General features: G+C 45.7%; 1 protein-coding gene across 3 annotated transcripts in view; it reads right to left on the bottom strand.

Moving 5' to 3' along the window:
- Positions 1-23009, bottom strand: part of LOC106608564 (VPS10 domain-containing receptor SorCS2) — a 550052-nt gene that overhangs the window by 209715 nt on the left and 317328 nt on the right. For all 3 annotated transcript variants that reach the window (XM_045721501.2, XM_045721502.2, XM_045721503.2), the window contains exon 3: positions 17648-17747. In XM_045721501.2, coding sequence (XP_045577457.2) covers positions 17648-17747 — 100 coding nt within the window. The remainder of the gene's footprint in view (positions 1-17647; positions 17748-23009) is intronic.

Raw genomic sequence — 23009 nt, 5'->3', positions numbered from 1 at the left:
CACACACCAGAGACTGTATAGTGTCTACCGTATTGAGAATCAACACACACCAGAGACTGTATAGTGTCTACCGTATTGGGAATCAACACACACCAGAGACTGTATAGTGTCTACCGTATTGAGAATCAACACACACCAGAGACTGTATAGTGTCTACCGTATTGAGAATCAACACACACCAGAGACTGTATAGTGTCTACCGTATTGAGAATCAACACACACCAGAGACTGTATAGTGTCTACCGTATTGAGAATCAACACACACCAGAGACTGTATAGTGTCTACCGTATTGAGAATCAACACACACCAGAGACTGTATAGTGTCTACCGTATTGAGAATCAACACACACCAGAGACTGTATAGTGTCTACCGTATTGAGAATCAACACACACCAGAGACTGTATAGTGTCTACCATATTGAGAATCAACACACACCAGAGACTGTATAGTGTCTACCGTATTGAGAATCAACACACACCAGAGACTGTATAGTGTCTACCGTATTGGGAATCAACACACACCAGAGACTGTATAGTGTCTACCGTATTGAGAATCAACACACACCAGAGACTGTATAGTGTCTACCGTATTGAGAATCAACACACACCAGAGACTGTATAGTGTCTACCGTATTGAGAATCAACACACACCAGAGACTGTATAGTGTCTACCGTATTGAGAATCAACACACACCAGAGACTGTATAGTGTCTACCGTATTGGGAATCAACACACAGCTCCAATTAGGCCTGCAGAGAGACAGGCGCACACACACACTCTTTCTCTCCAACACTCTCTCTCCCACTCTCTTTCTCAGCTTTGGTGTTTACCAAACGAGAGCAGAAATGAACATATTTATTTTAACCTTACAAAGTGGTCTGCGGAATGGGACACCAGATGAGCTTCTAAGTGTCCGAGCTGCACAGTTCACTCCCTCCGTTTGGCTGAGGCATTACAACATCATGTCTCAGACAAGACAAATCTCACGCCATTTATTTTTTAGATCCTTTCACCACGTCTTGCTCCGGTACAAGTTGTTCAGCTTGTAAGATGACAATCCAGGATAACAGAAACTTCTAAAACTATCAAATTCTACAAAAACAACCTCACCGTCCGGTGTCTCTGGTTCATGTCTGTCAAGAAGCTGATCTATGTCTGCTCTAGACTGTGGGAGTAGCAGACAGACTGTCTCAGTTGAAGGAGGCTCAGTCAGACAGAAGATATGAGGACAGATCCCGTCTGTCATGTCAGTCACATCTCTGGCAGCATTGAAGCTCCAACTCTTTTCAAGGAGGAAGTGAGATAGTTTTGAGAAAGGCTCCTTCAGGGCCGGAGAGTGTTTGTCCCACTGTCTGACAGACCCCCTCAGCGGCGCTACCAGGAAGAGTGTGTGCACATTCATAAAAATTCACTGCACCCCTTTGCCCCCCCTCCCTTCCCACTCTTCACTGCCGCCTTTGTACCTGGGGCTGTTGCGGTGACCATAGGTAATTAGGCTTCTCCAAGCTCTGATGCTGCTGATGGTCGTTATGAGCCTACCAAACTTGCTAACTGCCTGGTACTCAGAACTCTATTGTCCCTCTAACATCAATGCAAATGTGTTCGAAAATCGAATCAAACACTTCCCGAGGGCCCATGAGCTCATGTTGCGCAACATTTCTATTGGCTATGCAATTGCGGGAAAAAACAGAGTCATGGCACATTGCTTATATTTACAACAGGAGTATAGCCTAACTGGCTGGCATGAAAATGAACCACGGGGAAAAGTGTCTTCCATTCGTTATTTAAGTGCATAAACAAATTTTTCCCCCTGCCCCTGTTTGGAGACAGGTGCATAATAATGGTCCATTCTAAATCAAAACTAATTTCACACATTAATTATTTAGTATATATAAAGACAAGATAAATCACGAATAGTCTGATGGGTGACAATATTTTTTGCGACTTTTTCAAATCATAGTCGCGCACCTCATGTAGCCTAGCCCATCGACCTACAATATACTGAAGTGGCCAAATAACTTCTTAAAATTATTATTATTATTATTTTTATTTTTTTCACCTTTATTTAACCAGGTAGGCCAGTTGAGAACAAGTTCTCGTTTACAATTGCGACCTGGCCAAGATAAAGCAAAGCAGTGCGACACAGACAACAACACAGAGTTACACATGGAATAAACAAATGTACAGTCAATAACACAATAGGAAAAAAAATCTATATACAGTGTGTGCAAATGAGGTGAGATTAGGGAGGTAGGGCAATAAATAGGCCGTAGAGGTGATGTTATTACAATTTAGCAATAAACCCTGAAATGGTAGATGTGCAGAAGATGAATGTGCAAGTAGAGATACTGGGGTGCAAAGGAGCAATAAATAAATAAATACATAACAATATGGGGATGAGTAGTTGGATGGGCTATTTACAGATGGGTTATTTACAGATGGGCTATTTACAGATGGGCTATTTACAGATGGGCTATGTACAGATGGGCTATTTACAGATGGGTTATTTACAGATGGGCTATTTACAGATGGGCTATTTACAGATGGGCTATTTACAGATGGGCTATTTACAGATTGGCTATGTACAGATGGGCTATTTACAGATGGGCTATGTACAGATGGGCTATTTACAGATGGGCTATTTACAGATGGGTTATTTACAGATGGGCTATTTACAGATGGGCTATTTACAGATTGGCTATGTACAGATGGGCTATTTACAGATGGGCTATGTACAGATGGGCTATTTACAGATGGGCTATTTACAGATGGGCTGTTTACAGATGGGCTGTTTACAGATGGGTTATTTACAGATGGGTTATTTACAGATGGGTTATTTACAGATGGGCTATTTACAGATGGGCTGTTTACAGATGGGCTATTTAAAGATGGGCTATTTACAGATGGGCTATTTACACATTGGCTATGTACAGATGGGCTATTTACAGATGGGCTATGTACAGATGGGCTATTTACAGATGGGCTATTTACAGATGGGCTATTTACAGATGGGCTATTTACAGATGGGCTGTTTACAGATGAGCTGTTTACAGATGGGCTATTTACAGATCTGTACATAGCCCATCTGATGGGCTGTTTACAGATGGGCTATTTAAAGATGGGCTATTTACAGATGGGCTATTTACAGATGGGCTATGTACAGATGGGCTATTTACAGATGGGCTATTTACAGATGGACTATTTACAGATGGGCTATTTACAGATGGGCTATGTACAGATGGGCTATGTACAGATGGGCTATTTACAGATGGGCTATTTACAGATGGGCTATTTACAGATGGGCTATGTACAGATGCAGTGATCTGTGAGCTGCTCTGACAGCTGATGCTTAAAGTTAGTGAGGGAGATATGAGTCTCCAGCTTCAGTGATTTTTGCAATTTGTTCCAGTCATTGCCAGCAGAGAACTGGGGGTGTAGAGCTTTACAAGGGGTGTAGAGCCTAAATGGCATATATAAGCAGCGGGTGACTTTCAAGTTTGGAGAAGATCATTTTCACCATAAAAATGCACCTTTAAAATAAAAGCATTACATGCATAATCACATTTGCGGTGACTTTTGATACATACTGGTGTTTTCCCGCTAATTGAACATTAGTGCTTATAACCTACTGCCATGTGCGCATTGGCTCAGTTGGTAGAGCATGGTGTTTGCAACGCCAGGGTTGTGGGTTCGATTCCCACGGGGGGCCAGTACAAAAAATGTATGAAATGTATGCATTCACTACGGTAAGTCGCTCTGGATAAGAGCGTCTGCTAAATGACTAAAATGTAAATAATGTGAAGTAATAGGTTATCAACATTTTAAGCTAAACATTTGGATCTGTTGCGTCACCCACATTGCGTAAAAATGTTTTTTTTTTTTATGCTAGTGGTTGTATTAATTTGGGATTTATCATATCCCCAACTGTCTCAGATTATATTTGGAATATTAATTTCTCGCATGGAATAGAATAGGTCAACTTTTCTACTATGGGGGATAGTAGATTAACATAGGCTAGTGCTTTTGCTGTTCATTAGGCCTACTCATCTTGTTGGCTGACGAAAATATCTTCAATATGCACTACGGAATTGGATAAGGACGCGCGCAGTTGCTCCCACGATGTCTCTGTCTTCACTTGTAGCCTGTGAGAAAGACCCGATCACGTGACAGAGCACACACAACTCAGGGAGAAGGGCACAACGGCCAGCGGCCGCAAAATACATGTTTTTTTTAGGGTGCATTACGGACACACAAAGGGGATACCGCCGTGAAATTCGAGGAATTATCAAGTGCTTGTCGAATTGTGAATGCAAGACTGATGTAGTGTGTACAGCCTGCGCAAAAAAACTAAGCAGAGTTCATTCCTTTCAAGTTACTTTTTCAAATCATCATTAGACCCACATCATGCAGCCTACCAATGTATTAAAAATCAAAACATATAGCCCAACGTTTGAGGAACAACTAAAGTTACCTTAATAACTCTAAATTAAGGAAATAGGAGAACCTGTTTCTTTGTTAACTGCTCAACACAGAGTAGCTGCATGTACACACTCTCTCAAATCGTTTGGAGAAAATATCCTTTCTATTTTATTCAGCTTTGTTCAATTCTATTCTTCATACTATAAAATAATATAAAATGATGCCATCGAATTCTAAGCAAATCTTGTCTGCTAAATGAACTAGTGTAACCCACAGCCATTTGGCATAGCCACATCAGGACCTAACATTAGAACAACTCAGAGTATGCTATTCTGTTCTTCTGAAATAGACTACATTTCCTTCATATCATGCTTCTTTAGACCTGTCTAAAATAAATAATGGATTTAGGTGTAGGCTATATTACATGGATTTATTAGACTTTATAATATGTAGATGTTCCATAGATCTGCATCAGTGGCTTGTAGGTTGTGTGTGGAAGCCAGGAGATGCTACATGTGTTTATGTTAATTAATGGTCAAGTACCGTGAGACCAACAGTTATTTGCTTGACAATCACCGACTGACTAAATTTCGTGACCACCACAGCCCACAGCCCACAGCCCACAGCCCACATCCCTATCTGTACCCTCGTCCCCCATAATGGAACAGTGACAGCTGTTGATGCACACCATTTTCTGACACTCCTCAGGGCTTCTGGGTAAACCGTGCTACAGTACAGTACGTGTCCGAAATGGACCACAGCCTACAGATACCATCACAATATCACTACGAATTTGACCTCTCTCTCTCTCTCTCTCTCTCCCCCACTCTCTCTCTCTCCCCCACTCTCCCCCCTCTCTCTCTCTCTCTCTCTCTCTCTCTCTCTCTCTCTCTCTCTCTCTCTCTCTCTCTCTCTCTCTCTCTCTCTCTCTCTCTCCTCTCCTCTCTCTCTCGCTCTCTCTCACTCTCTCGCTCACTCACATGCAATTTGAATGGCTAAGTGACAGTGATGGGGACAGAAAAATAACAAGAGTTCTCTATTTGGAAACCAGGCTAACCTAAATGCACTTTGTCATCCCTGCAGTGAGACATCAATCAATGATATTCCCCCTGAAACCATTTAGGAAAGCTGTCAGGAATATGAAGTGTCACTGGGTATCACTCTGTGGGGAAAATTGCCAATTTTCTAGACTAAGCTAGGCTCTTGTAAGATGCAGTCTAGTCATATAATGGTAAAGTATGACTTTGTATGACTGACCCTCCCTGTTTATTTGACTGCCCATGTTTTTAATCGACTCCTAGCCTCTGGCTTCCATCCTCTAGCACAAGGTTCCCCAACTGGCAGACCGCGGGGCAGAATTTGGCATGCAGGTAGTTTATTTGGCACCCCCTAGGTGTTTTTCTAACTTCTAGCCTCTAGCTTCTAGACTCTAGCTTCTATCCTCTAGCTTCTAGCTTCTAGACTCTAGCATCTAGCTTGTAGTTTATATCCTCTAGCTTTTAGCCTCTAGCTTCTAGTTTCTAGGCTCTAGCATTTAGCCTCTAGACTCTAGCTTCTAGTCTCTGGCTTCTAGCCTCTAGTTTCTAGTTTCTAGCCTATAGCTTTTAGCTTCTAGCCTCTAGATTCTAGACTCTAGCTTTTAGCTTCTAGCCTCTAGCTTTTAGCCTTTAGCCTCTAGCTTCTAGCCTCTAGTTTAATAGCGTTTAGCCACTAGCTTCTAGGCTCTAGCTTTGAGCCTCTAGCTTATAGCTTCTAGTATCTAGCTTCTAGCCTCTAGCCTCTAACCCAAGGTTCTCCAACTGGCGGCCCACGAGCAGGATTTGGCCTGCAAGTGGTTTTATTTGGCCCCCCAGGTGTTTTTTGTAAATGTTGATTGACTGTTAAAGCACCAGGAAATCAGCTCCAAGTGATTTTAATTTTGGAAATCTGTTCCCAAGTATTCCCACACATAAGAGAGACACGTGATCGTACACAAATGTAAGCAAGGTTTGAAATGATTATGCTTTAGTCAAATATAAAATCTGTTTAGGCTTCTTGCGGTCAATTTGCAATCTACAGTATTGTACAACTTATTTGTAATTATATTCCGGACCCACGATTATCCACTCAAGAAAATGTCCTGCGGCTGAATGTAGTTGATGATCCCTGCTCTATCCTCTAGCTTCTAGCCTCTAGCTTCTAGCCTCTACCCTCAAGACTCTAGGCTCTAGGCTTTAGCTTCTAGCCTCTAGTTTTTAGCTTCTAGCCCCTAGTCTTTAGCATGAGCCTCTAGACTCAAGCTTCTAAACTCAAGCCTCTAGCTTTTAGCTTCAAGATTCTAGCCTGTAGCTTTTAGTCTCTATCCTCTAGGCTCTAGCTTGACACTTCTAGCCTCTAGATTTTAGCCTCTAGCCTGTAGACTCTAGTTTTTAGCATCTAGCTTCAAACTTGTAGCCTCTAGCTTCTACCCTCTAGCTTTTAGCTTCAAGCTTCTAGCCTCTAGCTTCTACCCTCTAGCTTTTAGCTTCTAGCTCCTAGCCTCTAGGCTCCAGCCTCTAGGCTCTAGCTTCAAGCTTCTAGCCTCTAGCTTCAAGCTTCTAGCCTCTAGCCTCTAGCCTCTAGCCCAGGGTTCCCCAACTGGCAGCCACGGTGGTTTTATTTGGCCCCCCAGGTGTTTTTTGTAAAATGTTCATTGTTGGACAAAAAAGATGGTAAAAACACCAGGAAATCAGCTCCAAGTGATTTTCATTTTGGAAATCTGGTCCGGTACATAAGAGAGACACGTGACTGTAAACAAATGTAGCAAGTTTTTAAATGTTTAGGCTTCTTGTGGTCAATTTGCAATCTACAAATTTGCAGTCTACTTGGAATTACTATATGTTCCGGTTCCCCCGATTATCTGCTCAAGTAAAAATCGTCCTGCAGCTGAATCTAGCTGATGATCCCTGCTCTAGCATCTAGTCTCTAGCATTTAGCTTCTAGCCTATATCCTCTAGGCTATAGCCTCTATTCTCTAGCCTCTAGACTCTAGCCTCCTAGCTCTAGTCTGTAGAATCTAGTCTCTAGAATCTAGTCTCTAGGCTCTAGCATCTAGGCTCTAGCCTCTAGTTTCTAGGCTCTAGTTGCTAGGCTCTAGCCTCTAGTTTCTAGGCTCTAGCCTCTAGTTTCTAGGCTCTAGTCTGTAGTCTCTAGGCTCTAGTGTCTAGCCTCTAGCCTCTAGTTTCTAGCCTCTGTTCTCTGTCTCTAGGCTCAAGCCTCTATCCTCTATCCTCTAGGCACTAGCCTCTATTCTCTAGCCTCTTTCTAGTGTCTAGGCTCTATCCTCTATCCTCCAGACTCTATTCTCTAGTGTCTAGGCTCTATACTCTAGGGAGGCTCTAGGCTCTAACCTCAGACTCGCTGCAGTGCAAGAAAATCCCCCCCAAAATATACATTTTCTAGTTTGAGATCTTGGGTTTTCATCACTTCTCCTTTCTTACCCTCACTTTTTTTTCTCTCCACTCTCCCCTTTCTCGCAACTCCCAAGCCATAGAATTAGGAAAAGATAAGTGAAAAATTGAGAGATGGAGACAGAGAGGGGGATCGAGGCACAGAGAAACAGAGAGAGAGCGAGAGAGAAAGAGAGAAAAATAGAGAGGGGCAGAAAGAGAGGGAGAGAGAGGGAGAGAGAGACAGAGAGAGAAAGTTTTGAGATTGTATAGATCACATAATTATCCTCAGACTGGCTGCTGGCTGCTGGCTGCCTCACTGAACTGAGCTGTGCTGAGGAGGGGTGGGGGAGGGGGGTAGTGGATGAGTGGATGAGGCAATAGGACTGGCTTTGGGGGAGAATCTCTATCGATCTATTAATTCGCCGTCATTATCTGTCTGCCTGCCTGTCTGCTTGCCTGTCTGCCTATCTGTCTGCCTGGAAACACAAGCTGAGGATCCCCCATCCATCCCTCATAGCAACAATGTTACAGCACAGCCATTGGAACACACAGTATACTAGAGAGAGATAGGAATATACAGCTTTACTGCAGGATACTGTGCACAGGAGTCTGCATGAAATCACTGCAGCTAAAGCACTTTTACTGTTTCTGTTTATTGTTTAGTTATTTAGTATTCTGTCCCCTCCCTCTTCCCCCTTTTAGATTATTTGCTGTTTCAGCTACACAACAGGACGGTCTCCCCCCTCATGCCTCTTTCTCCCCCCGTATCGGATCAGTAACTAGGGGCTTTAGGGTCACCTTACTGAACTGCACTCTCCCTACTTATCTACACACACACACACACACACGCTCGCACACGCACACACATGTGCGCACACACACACATGTGCGCACACACACACACACACACACATGTGCGCACACACACACACACACACACACACACACACACACACACACACACACACACACACACACACACACACACACACACACACTCACACACACACACACACACACACACACACACACACACACCCCTTTCTCCTCCACTTCCTCCCAGTCACGATCTATCAATTCATGGTGTCTGGCTCAGGGTCCCACCACAGCAGTTAGCAAGGAAGAGGAGGGAGAGGAGAGAAGGAAGGAAGGAAGGAGGAGGAGGGAGAGGAAGAGAGCATCATAAAAATATTCTCTATTGTGATGTTAATATTTATGGCAGTGTTAGTGCAGGATGGAAGACCCTATAGATCAGAAGGGTGGGAGAGGAGGGGAGAGCAGGGGAGAGGAGGGGGAGAGCAGGGGAGAGGAGGGGAAGAGGGGTAGAGCAGGGGGAGAGGAGAAGGGGAGGGGGAGAGAAGCGGGAGAGAATGAGGAGAGGGGGAGAGCAGGGGGAGAGGAGGAGGAGAGGGGGAGAGAAGCGGGAGAGAATGAGGAGAGGGGGAGAGCAGGGGGAGAGGAGGTGGAGAGGGGGAGAGGAGGGGAAGAGGGGTAGAGCAGGGGGAGAGGAGAAGGGGAGGGGGAGAGAAGCGGGAGAGAATGAGGAGAGGGGGAGAGCAGGGGAGAGGAGGAGGAGAGGGGGAGAGAAGCGGGAGAGAATGAGGAGAGGGGGAGAGCAGGGGGAGAGGAGGAGGAGAGGGGGAGAGGAGGGGAAGAGGGGTAGAGCAGGGGGAGAGGAGGAGGAGAGGGGGAGAGAAGCGGGAGAGAATGAGGAGAGGGGGAGAGCAGGGGAGAGGAGGAGGAGAGGGGGAGAGAAGCGGGAGAGAATGAGGAGAGGGGGAGAGCAGGGGGAGAGGAGGAGGAGAGGATCTAGTTGATGATCCCTGCTTCAGGCTCTAGCCTCTAGCTTCTACCTTCTAGCCTCTAGTTTCAAAGGAGAACTGGAACATGTTGTCATACACGTTGATCCAGACCATCCAAAACATGCTCAATGGGTGACATGTCTGGTGAGTATGCAGGCCATGGAAGAACTGGGACATTTTCAGCTACCAATTGTGTACAGATCCTTGCGACACGGTGCTGTGCATTATCATGCTGAAACATGAGGTGATGGCGGGGGGTGAATGACACAACAATGGGCCTCAGGATCTCATCACGGTATCTCTGTGCATTCAAATTGCCATCGATAAAATGTAATGTCGTTTGTTGTTCATGCCTGCCCATACTATAACCCCACCGCCACCATGGGGCACTCTGTTCACAATGTTGACATCAGCAAACCGCTCGCCCACACGATGCCATACAAGTGGTCTGCAGTTATGAGACCAGTTGGTTGTACTGCCAAATTCTCTAAATCGATGTTGGTAGAGAGAGAAATTAACATTAAATTCTCTGGTAACAGCTCTGGTGGACATTGCTGCAGTCAGCGTGCCAATTCCACGCTCTCTCAAAATTTGAGACATCTGTGGCATTGTGCTGTGTGACAAAACTGCACATTTTAGAGTGGCCTTTTATTGTCCCCAGCACAAGGTGCACCTGTGTAATGATCCTGCTGTTTAATCAGCTTTTTGATATGCCATACCTGTCAGGTGGATGGATTATCTTGCCAAAGGAGAAATGCTCACTAACAGGGATGTAAACACATTTTTGCACAACATTTGAGAGAGATAAGCTTTTTGTACAAATGGAACATTTCTGGGATCTTTTATTTCAGCTCATGAAACCCAGGGACCAACATGTTACATGCTGCGTTTATATTTTTGTTCAGTGTAGTACCCTAACAAAGCCCTCTACATCCCATTAGAGATTTCAGTGCTTGTTTTAATGTAATTACCAGTCTGTTTAAACTGGGGTTAAAGGCCTGTCAGCCTGTTACAGTCAATGCAACCAGCTCTCAAAAATTGAAAGGCTATGGTTCAATTTGGCCACTCGCTTTAATCTGCTTGGGATTGTTATAAAGCGATAAAGATGGTTATTTTTAGAAGCTAAGGCTAATATTGGAGAACTAGGCCAAAATTACTGTGTGATGTCAAAGTTAATAAATGTAGCTAACGATCACAACAGCTTTTCATAGACACACAACTGACTGAATTGATCGAATACCTTTGTTTATTTTTAGAAGCTAAGTCTTATATTGGACAACTGGTGCCAAAAGGACTGTGTGTTATTTTCAAACCTAATCAATGTAACAAGCGGCCACAGCATAGACACACAACTGAAGGAATCAATCAAACAGCACTTGATCATATAACAGTTGGTTGAAAATAACTTGAGCTAAATGGATCACTCGTTGTAGTAAGGCACGCAATGGCATAATAATGTAACTGCAATAATCAGCATTCTCTCCCTACCTACCACCAGATAGCACTGTGAGCCTATCACCGTCTATGGGCCAATGGTCCCTGTATTGATCTGTGAGAGAATCTAGTTCAGGTCAATCCATTTATCCCTGTCATGGGACTATGTGTGGCACAGTGTTGATTACAGAGTCCCCAACACACCGCGGGACACACACACACACACACACACACACACACACACACACACACACACCTCAGATACAAGTTAAATAGATCAATATATTACCAGGCCTTTAGGTCCCACCATGGACAAACCTTATCATGGGTTTCACACTGTATCATCATCTGAATTCATTGAGCGTTAGCTACTGTAGCTAGCAATCAGGTCTATGGAGTTGTAGATGTGGTATCTTACTGTATTTGGTAGCGCTACTCATTCTTATAAGGAAGAAAATGTAGCATTAAGACCTGGGTATATTATGTTTCCAGAATCATTCCAGAGTTTCTGGATTGGGGATTCCAGCCCTTGGGATAGGCTACTAGTAAAATGATGAAGATAATTCTAGTTTTACACTATAACATAGGATGGAGCAGTCATGAAGAACCAACTGTTCTCTGTTTGACATACAGGCCCAGGCTCACAGAGGTTTAATATAGCTTTTGATACGTCCGGACATGTATGGAGAACCCCCATAGCCGTCAATAGCCTTGAACCAGTAATCATCTAGTAAGATTTAGCTATACCCTAGCATCTGACTGATTTCAGTTCACCGTTCCCCATTCTCCCATGCTCCTCTGCCTCTTTATCTCTCCCAGAGCAGGTCCCAGATCAGTGACCTTAGGCCTGAGATGAAAGCAAGGCTGATTCTCTATGTCCATAGGCCACAGCTGTGACTTCATAGGGATGGAAGGATGGAAGAGGAGTGGAGAGGGAACAGAAACAAGGGATTGGTTGGGTCTCCTTTTGGTCACCTCATGGGTTTAGCTGGTGCAGCTTACAGCCTTCAGATAGGCTCCTCCCCCTTTCTCACCTCACATTTTCTAGTTAAAACAACTATATAAGAAATATAGGCATGTTTTTAATGAAATAGACCTTGATAGCTCATCTCCAGTGTCCCCAAGCTAAACACAGCTAACATCAACGGCAGGTCAGAAACGAGAAAGAAAAAGTATTCATAGGAGCTGACATTTCCCTAGACATTCCAGGCAATGACACTGGACTGGAAGACCTTCTCAATGAGAGTATTGACAAACTGCACGGGAAAGAAACTGCACGGGAAAGAAACTACACGGGAAAGAAACTGCATGGGAAAGAAACTACATGGGAAAGAAACTACACGGGAAAGAAACTACACGGGAAAGAAACTACACGGGAAAGAAACTGCATGGGAAAGAAACTGCACGGGAAAGAAACTACACGGGAAAGAAACTACACGGGAAAGAAACTACACGGGAAAGAAACTGCATGGGAAAGAAACTGCACGGGAAAGAAACTACATGGGAAAGAAACTACACGGGAAAGAAACTACATGGGAAAGCCACTAAGGGGTTAAGTGCTGCACTTTAGTATGTGTGAAAATGACTTGAATTATTTCAAGATTAATCTCAAATTAAAGAATGGGGTGGACATACAGTATCATGGCTGTCATATCTTGTGGAATGGGAACAGTAGATAGCAGGGGGAATATAACACCCTTTTATCTGAAAGTCTATGGCGGGGGCCATTTTAAATCTCTGCTCCAAGAGATGTTAACACCAGGTCCATAAGGCCCATAACTACATATTGTACTTTCTCTGCCACAACTATGTAGGCACTGCTCAAAGGGCTTCCCTTCCAAGTAAATGTATAGCCAAGAAGTTCTGGATTAGTATATATTTCAACAAGGGTTTTGGCAGTGGAAACGAATGAAATATGAAATAAGCTAGTTACCCTCCACAGCACTGGGAAAATAGGGAGACTCTCTCAGTTAATTTTCTCTATCTGCCTAGAAGGTCAAATGCCATTAAAATGCGTCTCCTTTCACTGCTATTGAACAGATTCCACCATAATTTTCTTCATAATTGCCTGCACGGCTCCTCTACCGTGAGATAATGCTGGACAAAGGAGGAAAATATATTTTAGAGGAAAATTAACCAATTAAAAAAAATGGTCTTCCTTCCATTAAAGTTTTCTATCGAGTCGAGGAATTACAATAGAGAGATTCAGACAGCAATCTGGTCAGGCATAATCAGCCTGCTATTTGACTGTCCATCATAGAAAACTATATGATACTGTCTGTCCAAATGAAAGGAAACCGTTTCCTCTCAAGGCCAGTCTCAGTTTCTGTATCTTTCTGTCTCTGACGCGTCTTCCTTTCACTCCCTCTCACCCCCTCTCCCCCCCCCCTCTACCCCTCTCTTGCCCTCTATCCATCCATCTCTCTCTCTCACACACCCCCTCTCTCCCCCCTCTCTCTCTACCCCTCCATCTCTCTCTCTACCCCTCCTTCTCTCTCTCTCTCTACCCCTCCATCTCTCTCTCTCTACTCCTCCATCTCTCCATCTCTCTCTACCCCTCCATCTCTCTCTCTCTACCCCTCTATCTCTCTCTCGCACCCCATCTCTCTCTCTCTACCCCTCCATCTCTCTCTCTCTACCCCTCCATCTCTCTCTACCCCTCCATCTCTCTCTACCCCTCCATCTCTCTCTCTCGCCCTCCATCTATGTCCCTCTCACCCTCCATCTCTCGCCCTCCATCTCTCTCTCTCTCTCACACCCACAGCCACACCTCAGTGTGTGAATAGAGGTCTCCCTGTACAAGGTTATCTTCAGGCAGTAAAACTCTCTCTTCTTCTCTGTCAGTTCTCTGAGGATAGGGGTTTATCATTCACGCGTGGCTGGGCCAGTCACACGTCCACCACACCACCTAAAGAAGCTTCCCGTACTGGATCAATGACCTGTCATCCAGCCGATGTTAACAAAACCTGTCTACCTCCACAGAATTTACGGACACTGTTCATTTCAACCTAGCCTGAGGGGAACCCAAATCTGACCTGGAATCAAATAGTATGTGTTTTCTTTCAAGTACTTTGCTTGATTTAGCATGCCTGGCAAAATGAAGCTGGGAGGATGGTCCCAAAAGTGCAAAACCCCACCCATCTGGCACTCAAGGCAGGCTCAAGCAAATGCTTATTTGAAGGATTGTAAATACATTTGAACCCAGGTCTGACCCAAATACACATCTAGAGGCAGTCTACAATGTCCGTGGTATCCTTCTCTACTGACACCAAGCTTCACAGTATCAACTACAGACTAATGTTACATCTGAACGTCTATTTAGAGGTTATTTAGAGGATATGTGTGTTGAAGAGGCTATTTAGAGGATGTGTGTGTTGAAAAGGCTATTTCACAAGTCCTCAACTGGCAGCTTCATTAATAACCTCTTAGGGCTAGGGGGCAGTGTTCGGAAGTTCGGATGAATGACGTGCCCAAAGTAAACTGCCTGTTACTCAGGCCCAGAAGCTAGGATATGCATATAATTGGTAGCATTGGATAGAAACACTCTGAAGTATTTAAAACTGTTAAAATAATGTCTGTGAGTATAACGGAACTGATATGGCAGGAAAAACCCCAAGGATAATCCATCCGGAAATGTTTTTTTGAGGTCACAGGCCATTTCAATGCTAGTCTATGGGATATACAAATAAATAGCTCCCAGATTGCAGTTCCTATGGCTTCCACTATATGTCAACAGTCTTTAGAAAGGGTTTCAGGCTTGTTTTTTTAAAAACTAACGAGTAGTTGTAGTTTTTCCAAGGTGTCTCTCATTAGAAAAGTAGTCTTGTTGCGCACGTGAATGAGGTGTGCGCTCTTCGTTATTTATCTTCCCTATTGAACATACTATTCTCCGTCTTAAATATTTTAGCTTATTTAGATATTAGAGTACCTGAGGATTAATTAGAAACATCGTTTGACTTGTTTGGACGAACTTTACCAGTTACTTTTTGGATTTGTTTGTATGCATGTTGAACGAGTGGATTACTGAAATCAAAGGCGCCAACTAAACAGACCTTTCTGGGTATAAAGAAGGACTTTATCGAACAAAACGACCATTCATTGTGTAGCTGGGACCCTTGGGATTGCAAACAGAGGGAGATCTTCAAATGTAAGTGATTTATTGTCTCGCTATTTGGGATTTTGTGACGCCTGTGCTGGTTTGAAAAAGTATTTTGATGTGGGGCGCTGTCCTCAGATAATCGCATGGTATGCTTTCGCCGTAAAGCCTTTTTGAAATCTGACAACGCGGTTGGATTAACAAGAAGATAAGCTTTTAAATGATGTAAGACACTTGTATGTTCATGAATGTTTAATATTACCATTTTGTAATTTGAATTTGGCGCGCTCCAGCTTCACTGGATGTTGTCGATTTTGATCCCGATAGCCAGATCAAGTTATTAAGAGCTTCATTAAATAGTACCCGCAAAATACCAGTCTCAACGTCAACAGTGAAGAGGCGACTCCGGGATGATGGCCATCTAGGCAGAGTTGCAAAGAAATAGCCATATGTCAGACTGGCCAATAAAAATAAAATATTAAGATGGGCAAAAGAATACAGACAGTGGACAGAGGAACTCTGCCTTGAAGGCCAGCATCCCAGAGTTGCCTCTTACATTTTAGTCATTTAGCAGATGCTCTTATCCAGAGCGACTTACAGTAGAGTGCATACATTTGTATTACATTTTTACATACTGGCCCCCAGTGGGAATCAAACCCACAACCCTGGCGTGGCAAGCGCCATGCTCTACCAACTGAGCTACAGTGGGACCTCTTCACTGTTGACGTTGAGACTGGTGTTTTGCGGGTACTATTTAATTAAGCTGCCAGTTCAGGACTTGTGAGGCATCTGTTTCTCAAACTAGACACTCTAATGTACTTGTTCTCTTGCTCAGTTGTGCACCGGGGCCTCCTACTCCTCTTTCTATTCTGGTTAGGGCCAGGTGGTGCTGTTCTGTGAAGGGAGTAGTACACAGTGTTGTACGAGATCTTCAGTTTCTTAGCAATTTCTCACACGGAATAGCCTTCATTTCTCAGAAAAATTATAAACTGATGAGTTTCAGAAGAAAGGTATTGGTTTCTGGCCATTTTGAGCCTGTAATCAAACCCACAAATGCTGATGCTCCAGATACTCAGCTAGTCTAAAGAAGGCCAGTTTTAACTTTAATCAGGACAACAGTTTTCAGCTGTGCTAACATAATTGCAAAAGTATTTTCTAATGATCAATTAGCCTTTTAAAATTATAAACTTGGATTAGCTAACACAACGTGCCATTGGAACACAGGAATGATGGTTGCTGATAACGGGCTTCTGTACGCCTATGTAGATATTCCATTAAAAATCTGCCGTTTCCAGCTACAATAGTAATTTACAACATTAACAATGTTTACACTGTATTTCTGATCAATTTTATGTTATCTTAATGGCCAAAAAATGTGCTTTTCTTTTTTTTTAAAAGGACATGTGACCCTAAACTTTTGAACGGTAGTGTACATCTTTGCAACATATACACATGGCATGCAAGCACATTCAGATGCACGCACACATACACACACACACAAACACAGACACAATGCTACACTAGATCAGTGATTGGTCTTTCACTAAGAGGAATCCCCTCATGCTAACCCTGGGCTGTGTTTGAATACCAAGCTGAGCCATACTTCCTATTACCAGTTGAATGCCAGTCAGGACCCCAGAGACATTAATCTCCCCCTGTCCACTCAGCTCTCTGTCGCTCAGTCAGTCTCTCTGTCGCTCAGTCAGTCTCTCTGTCTCTCAGTCAGTCTCTCTGTCTCTCAGTCAGACTCTCTGTCTCTCAGTCAGACTCTCTGTCTCTCCGTCAGTCTCTCTGTCGCTCAGTCAGTCTCTCTGTCTCTCAGTCAGTCTCTCTGTCTCTCAGTCAGTCTCTCTGTCTCTCAGTCAGACTCTCTGTCTCTCAGTCAGACTCTCTGTCTCTCAGTCAGTCTCTCTGTCTCTCAGTCAGTCTCTTAGTCAGTCTCTCAGTCAGTCTCTCGCTCTCTCGCTCAAGGAAATTATGATGACTGTATTCCCAGGCAATTAACCGCTACCGATGTCTCGCCCCCAATCATTGTGAAAACGGGTGTATATGCGTGAGCATGACCCTGGAGGATGAGTCAGTGAGTCCCAGCTGAATTTGAGAATTAGTGGAATGGAGGGTATGGACGATTCACTTTGTCTAATCTTCTCAATCTCTTATTGATTAAAGCCCCAGGCCCAGGGGATAACATCAGCTGATTGGACGAGCTGCCACGGCGGGCGGAACGGGGAAATGAGAAGCAGGTTCAATCAAATCTCTCATCCTGACGTAATTTTTAAGAGTGAGGGCCCTCACTTTCTCCTAAACTTTGTGTTTCATCAACTCTATGTCTAAAATCATGTCACCAAGCTTTCCCAAAGCACCTGAGTGTTATCTCTTAACAATACGTTACTTCAAGGTGAGTGGACTATGAGGAAGTTGCTAATAACTAAGTGCAGTTATAATGTCAATGCAGGTGAGTGGAGGGGAGAATACCACCTCCTACCTTTTTCTTGTTGGTGGGGCAGATATAGAAGTTAGAGACCACGATGGTTGTACCAGGCATCAGGTTGAGCTTTGTGTAGGTGGTGCCATAGTCACTGGATCTGAAGAGAAACAGAGAAACAGAGAGAGGTAAATATCCTGGGTCTGAGGGAATGACAGGTTTTACGGAATCGAGTCAAAATACAAAAGCAATCATTCTTTCTTTACAGCCATTTCATTTTTATTACCATTCTCCCTTCCTGTACTCCTAAACCTGAAGCATTAAACCTGAAGCATTACAGGTTCATATATTGAAACTGATGGTCAGAGTTGACAGAACAGGTTCACATATTGAAACTGACGGTCAGAGTTGACAGAACAGGATCACATATTTGAAAAGGCCCAGAAAACCGCAACTGGCCTTAATCTGCCTTACTGCTCCTGAAGGCATCGTATTAGTTCTCTCTTTACCGTATTAGTTCTCTCTTTACCGTATTAGTTCTCTCTTTACCGTATTAGTTCTCTCTTTACTGTATTACTTTTCTCTTTACCGTATTAGTTCTCTCTTTACCGTATTAGTTCTCTCTTTACTGTATTACTTTTCTCTTTACCGTATTAGTTCTCTCTTTACCGTATTCGTTCTCTTTACCGTATCAGCTCTCTCTTACCGTACTAGCTCTCTTTTTACCATATTAACGGTATAGCACTGCCCAGCTCGACCCCCTGGTGTGGTTAAGAGTGACGGATAGCCAGGCAGCTGGACACCGAAGCATTGGCTGAACCGTTGGAGAATAACCGCGGGCTAAGGGACGAAGCGGCGAAACGCACTGGCAAATCCCCAAAATCTGGCAGTTTCATGAGAATGTGATGGTTAGGTGACGGCTGCAGTGCAAAGGACCCTGAGATGTCTGAGATTGATGGCCGACTCCTTGAGAATGTTTCTCCAGTCTAGCCAAGTCAAACACCAAGGAATGGCTAGTGCGAGGAACGTAATTATTTGTGACACTTTCTGTTGAATGGTGCAGTTTTGCTGGCCAAGGGTGACGAGGTAAGGCAGTCTGTGGAAAATTGACAGGCGTGCTATGGTCAGAGTCAATTAGCTTTCATTTTGCGAGGCTGCATATTCTACATTTTTGCTGTGAATCACGCCAAAGTATAAAGGAGACTCTGATATAACTTTAAACACAGACCAACCAGCAAGCATAGCAGACACAGAGGAACTCTATATTCAAATAGATTAAATTAGCATGATTTCTATTCCGTCGTCTTCCTTACCTGAATGTGCTTATTGTCACTTTGGATAACAGCATCTGATATATGCCTAGAATTTAAATGCAAATGGTCTCTACACTGCCTCTTTGAATGCTATTAAACCTACTGTATATAAAATGTTATTAAGAGTAATTGTTTAAAGCAGTATTGTGCTATTGCCAGTAAGGATAGCCCTGAAGGGTTTGTAAAGAGATAGTCAGTCCAAACTCCTAAAGGCATCAGCATGCTTCAGTTCGGCTGGCGGCTAGGCGAAGTCGGCTAGGTGAACCGAACGAGTGTGCTCACACACTCCCTTAAAAGACATTCGCTTGAAAAATTTGAAAAAAGCACAATAGTACTGTTTGTCCATTTTGAGACGCCATAGCAAGTATTCACTTCCTCAAAATGGTCTAAGATAATTTAAGAAATCTGTCATAAATTTTTACGTTTTTGCAGAGGAGACCTTACTTGCGCAATTGTACATCTACTGTAACTAGATGTTTGGGGCAGTATTTCTCAATGAAAATATGTGCATGAAAATGAGTCGTCTCTTGTTGAATGACAACAAAGACTTTATTGAAGAATCCCTACACCTGACCAATAACGGAAGAAGGGGCGTAAACTTCGGCTCCCAAATTTCGGCTGAGCTTAAGAATAATTGTAGTGTGCCCGAACAGCCAAAAAAACATACCGAATTCCTAAACGAACAAAAACAGTCACAAAATGTCATCATATTAAATGCATGTACTCTTCTAAACTGTGTCGGCTGAGAAGCATGCAGACGCCTTAACACAGATTGGACTGGAAGTGATGCTCTGCTGAGTGAGAAAGGGAAGAGGAGAGAGAGAAGAGAAGAGAGCAGTGAGTGTGGTTTAGTGTTGAAGAGAGGAGATAGAAGAGAGGGGGAAGAGGGGAGAGGTGGGCATCTGGCCATGATGAAGGGGAGTGATCAGAGAGCACGTCCACCCTGCCCCACTCTGCTCCAGACAAGTGGATTTACTTTACGGCATTACTCTCTAACACTCAGCAGGGCAGCAAACACATCGGTAGGCACACACACAAACACATGGGTATAAACAAGAGGAAACACACACACACACACACACACACACACACACACACACACACTAAACACACATATACAGACAGACAGACAGACACACACACACACACACACACACACACACACACACACACACACACACACACACACACACACACACACACACACACACACCAAGTCACCGAAATCTCCCATCCTTCGGCAAAGTTTCCGCTGAGAGCTCTGACAGAGCTGCACAAAATGGAGTGGCCTAGCAGGGCTTGAGCTATTTCCTCACGTCCCAGTGTGAGCGAGTGGTGTTTTCATCTTCCCCAGTGTTAACCTGGATAACTCACAGAGGAGACAGATTCTGCTGTTGGCTGTGTGTGTTCTGAGCCAGAGATCACTGCTCTACTGAAGCCTACAGGGAGACAAGGCCTATATGCTGTCACTCAGTATAACTACGAATACACGTGATATGATAGCTTTCTTTAAATGGTTAGTTCAACCTCCAAAATCAAAGCTCATCAACTGTCTGAAATAACTTGTGCACAAGCTAGCTCTTGAGCTTTTCTCTTATGGAGATTTTGCTAAATGCTAGCACCACCAGGCCCCCTGCTGGCAGTCTCTTGGGGTGAGGGGTCTTGGGGTGGGGTGAGGGGTCTTGTGAAGTCAGTGGGTCCAGATGCTGGGCCTGGTGAGTATGTCTGGGCATGGTGCCCACCACCACTGTCAGCCCTGTGGTCATTACACTTACCCTAATTAAGGCCTGAGAGTTTAAATGAGGACAGATAATTGGTGTTGGAATGGAGTTAATTTAACAGACAACTGTGTTTGGATGGGGAAGTGTGTCTTTCATCTCAACCCGTCTGTATGATTACATTCATTCAGGGGAGCCAAATGCTAGCTAGATTAAAGGACAGTAGCGGATAGAACAACAAACCCTAAATGAGAAAGAATTTCGCACTGTAACGGCTGTCTGTAAGAGGGAACCAAGGTGCAGCAGAAGATGTGTTCATCATTAGAATTTGAATTCAAAAAAGCAAGAGAACACTACAAAATGAACAAAAAACCCCTCTCTATGGCCAGGGCGTTACAGTACCCCCCCCCAAAGGTGCGGACTCCGGCCGCAAAACCTGACTCTGAAGGGGAGGGTCCGGGTGGGCCTTCTTACGGCGGCGGCTCAGGTGCGGGACGTGGCCTCTGCTCCACCCTTGACGTCGCCCTCTTATGTGGCGCACCTGGCCGCGCCGAAGGTCTGGTGGGCGACGCTGACTGCGCCCGGCTGGCGGGCGGCGATGGCTGCGCCCGGCTGGCGGGCGACCCTGGTTGCGCCCGGCTGGCGACCGGCGATGGTTGCGCCCGGCTGGCGGGCGACCCTGGTTGCGCCCGGCTGGCGGGCGGCGATGGTTGCGCCCGGCTGGCGGGCGACCCTGGCTGCGCCCGGCTGGCGGCCGGCGATGGTTGCGCCCGGCTGGCGGGCGTCCTTGGCTGCGCCCGGCTGGCGGGCGTCCCTGGCTGCGCCCGGCTGGCGGGCGTCCCGCCAGCCGGGACGCACTGACCCAGGACGGCACTGACCCAGGATTCACCAGGCTGGGGAGACATGATGGATGCCTGGCCCTGGGCACAGGCACAGGACTCACCAGGCTGGGGAGACATGACAGAGGCCTGGCCCTAGGCGTAGGCACAGGACTCACCGGGCTGGCGGGCGTCCCTGGCCACTCTGGCAGTTCAGGGCAGTCTGGCCACTCCGGCAGTTCAGCGCAGTCTGGCCACTCCGGCAGTTCAGCGCAGTCTGGCCACTCCGGCAGTTCAGCGCAGTCTGACCTCTCTGGCGACTGTTGACTGGCGGGCAGCTCTGACGACTGTTGACTGGCGGGCAGCTCTGACGACTGTTGACTGGCGGGCAGCTCTGACGACTGTTGACTGGCGGGCAGCTCTGACGACTGTTGACTGGCGGGAAGATCTGACGACTGTTGACTGGCGGGAAGCTCTGACGACTGTTGACTGGCGGGAAGCTCTGACGACTGTTGACTGGCGAGAAGCTCTGACGACTGTTGACTGGCGGGCAGCTCTGGCGACTGTTGACTGGCGGGCAGCTCTGGCGACTGTTGACTGGCGGGCAGCTCTGACTGCTCTGAACAGGTGAGACCCACTGGAGGCCTAGTCCTGGGAGGTGGCACAGGACGGACCAGGATGGGGAGACCCACTGGAGGCCTAGTCCTGGGAGGTGGCACAGGATGGACCAGGATGGGGAGACCCACTGGAGGCCTGGTCCTGGGAGGTGGCACAGGATGGACCAGGATGGGGAGACCCACTGGAGGCCTGGTCCGAGGAGGAGGCACAGGATAAACCGGGCTGTGGGGGAGCACTGGAGTTCTGGTACGGACACTCTTTACCCACACTCCAGGCTGAATGCCCACTTTGGCCCGGCACGGGCGGAGAGCAGGCATTGGGCGAACTGGACCCTCCCAGCGCTCTGGAGACACAGTGCGCAATGCCGGCGCAGGATAACCTGGACCGAGGAGGCGCACTGGAGACCAGACGTGCTGAGCTGGCACCATCCGCCCTGGCTCGATGCCTGCACTCGCATGGCACTTGCGGGGGGCTGGTATGTAGCGCACCGGGCTTTGAACGCGCACTGGGGACACCGTGCGCTCCACAGCATAACACGGTGTCTTACCAGTACCACGCTGCTTCCGGTAAGCACGGGGAGTTGGCTTAGGTCTACCACCTGACTCTGCCAATCTCCCCATGTGCCCCCCCCAAAAAAAATTGTGGGGCTGCCTCCCGTGTCCGTTGCGCTCCCTTGCCTCGTACCAGCGCCTCTCAGCTCTCGCCGCCTCGATCTCCCACTGCGGGCGGCGATACTCCCCAGCTTGAGCCCATGGTTCACCTTCGTCCAGTAATTCCTTCCATCTCCAGGAATCCTGAACGATCCTCTCCATCTTCTCCAAAGCCATGAGGCCTTCTCCTGGTGCCTCTCCTTCCTCTGCTGCTTGGTCCGTTTTCGGTGGGTAATTCTGTAACGGCTGTCTGGAAGAGGGAACCAAGGTGCAGCAGAGGATGTGTTCATCATTAGAATTTTAAT

This window comes from Salmo salar, chromosome 07, assembly GCF_965601325.2.
Source record: "Salmo salar chromosome 07, fSalSal1, whole genome shotgun sequence".
In the NCBI taxonomy this organism is placed as follows: Eukaryota; Metazoa; Chordata; class Actinopteri; order Salmoniformes; family Salmonidae; genus Salmo; species Salmo salar.
This window is presented reverse-complemented; position numbering and strand designations above follow the sequence as displayed.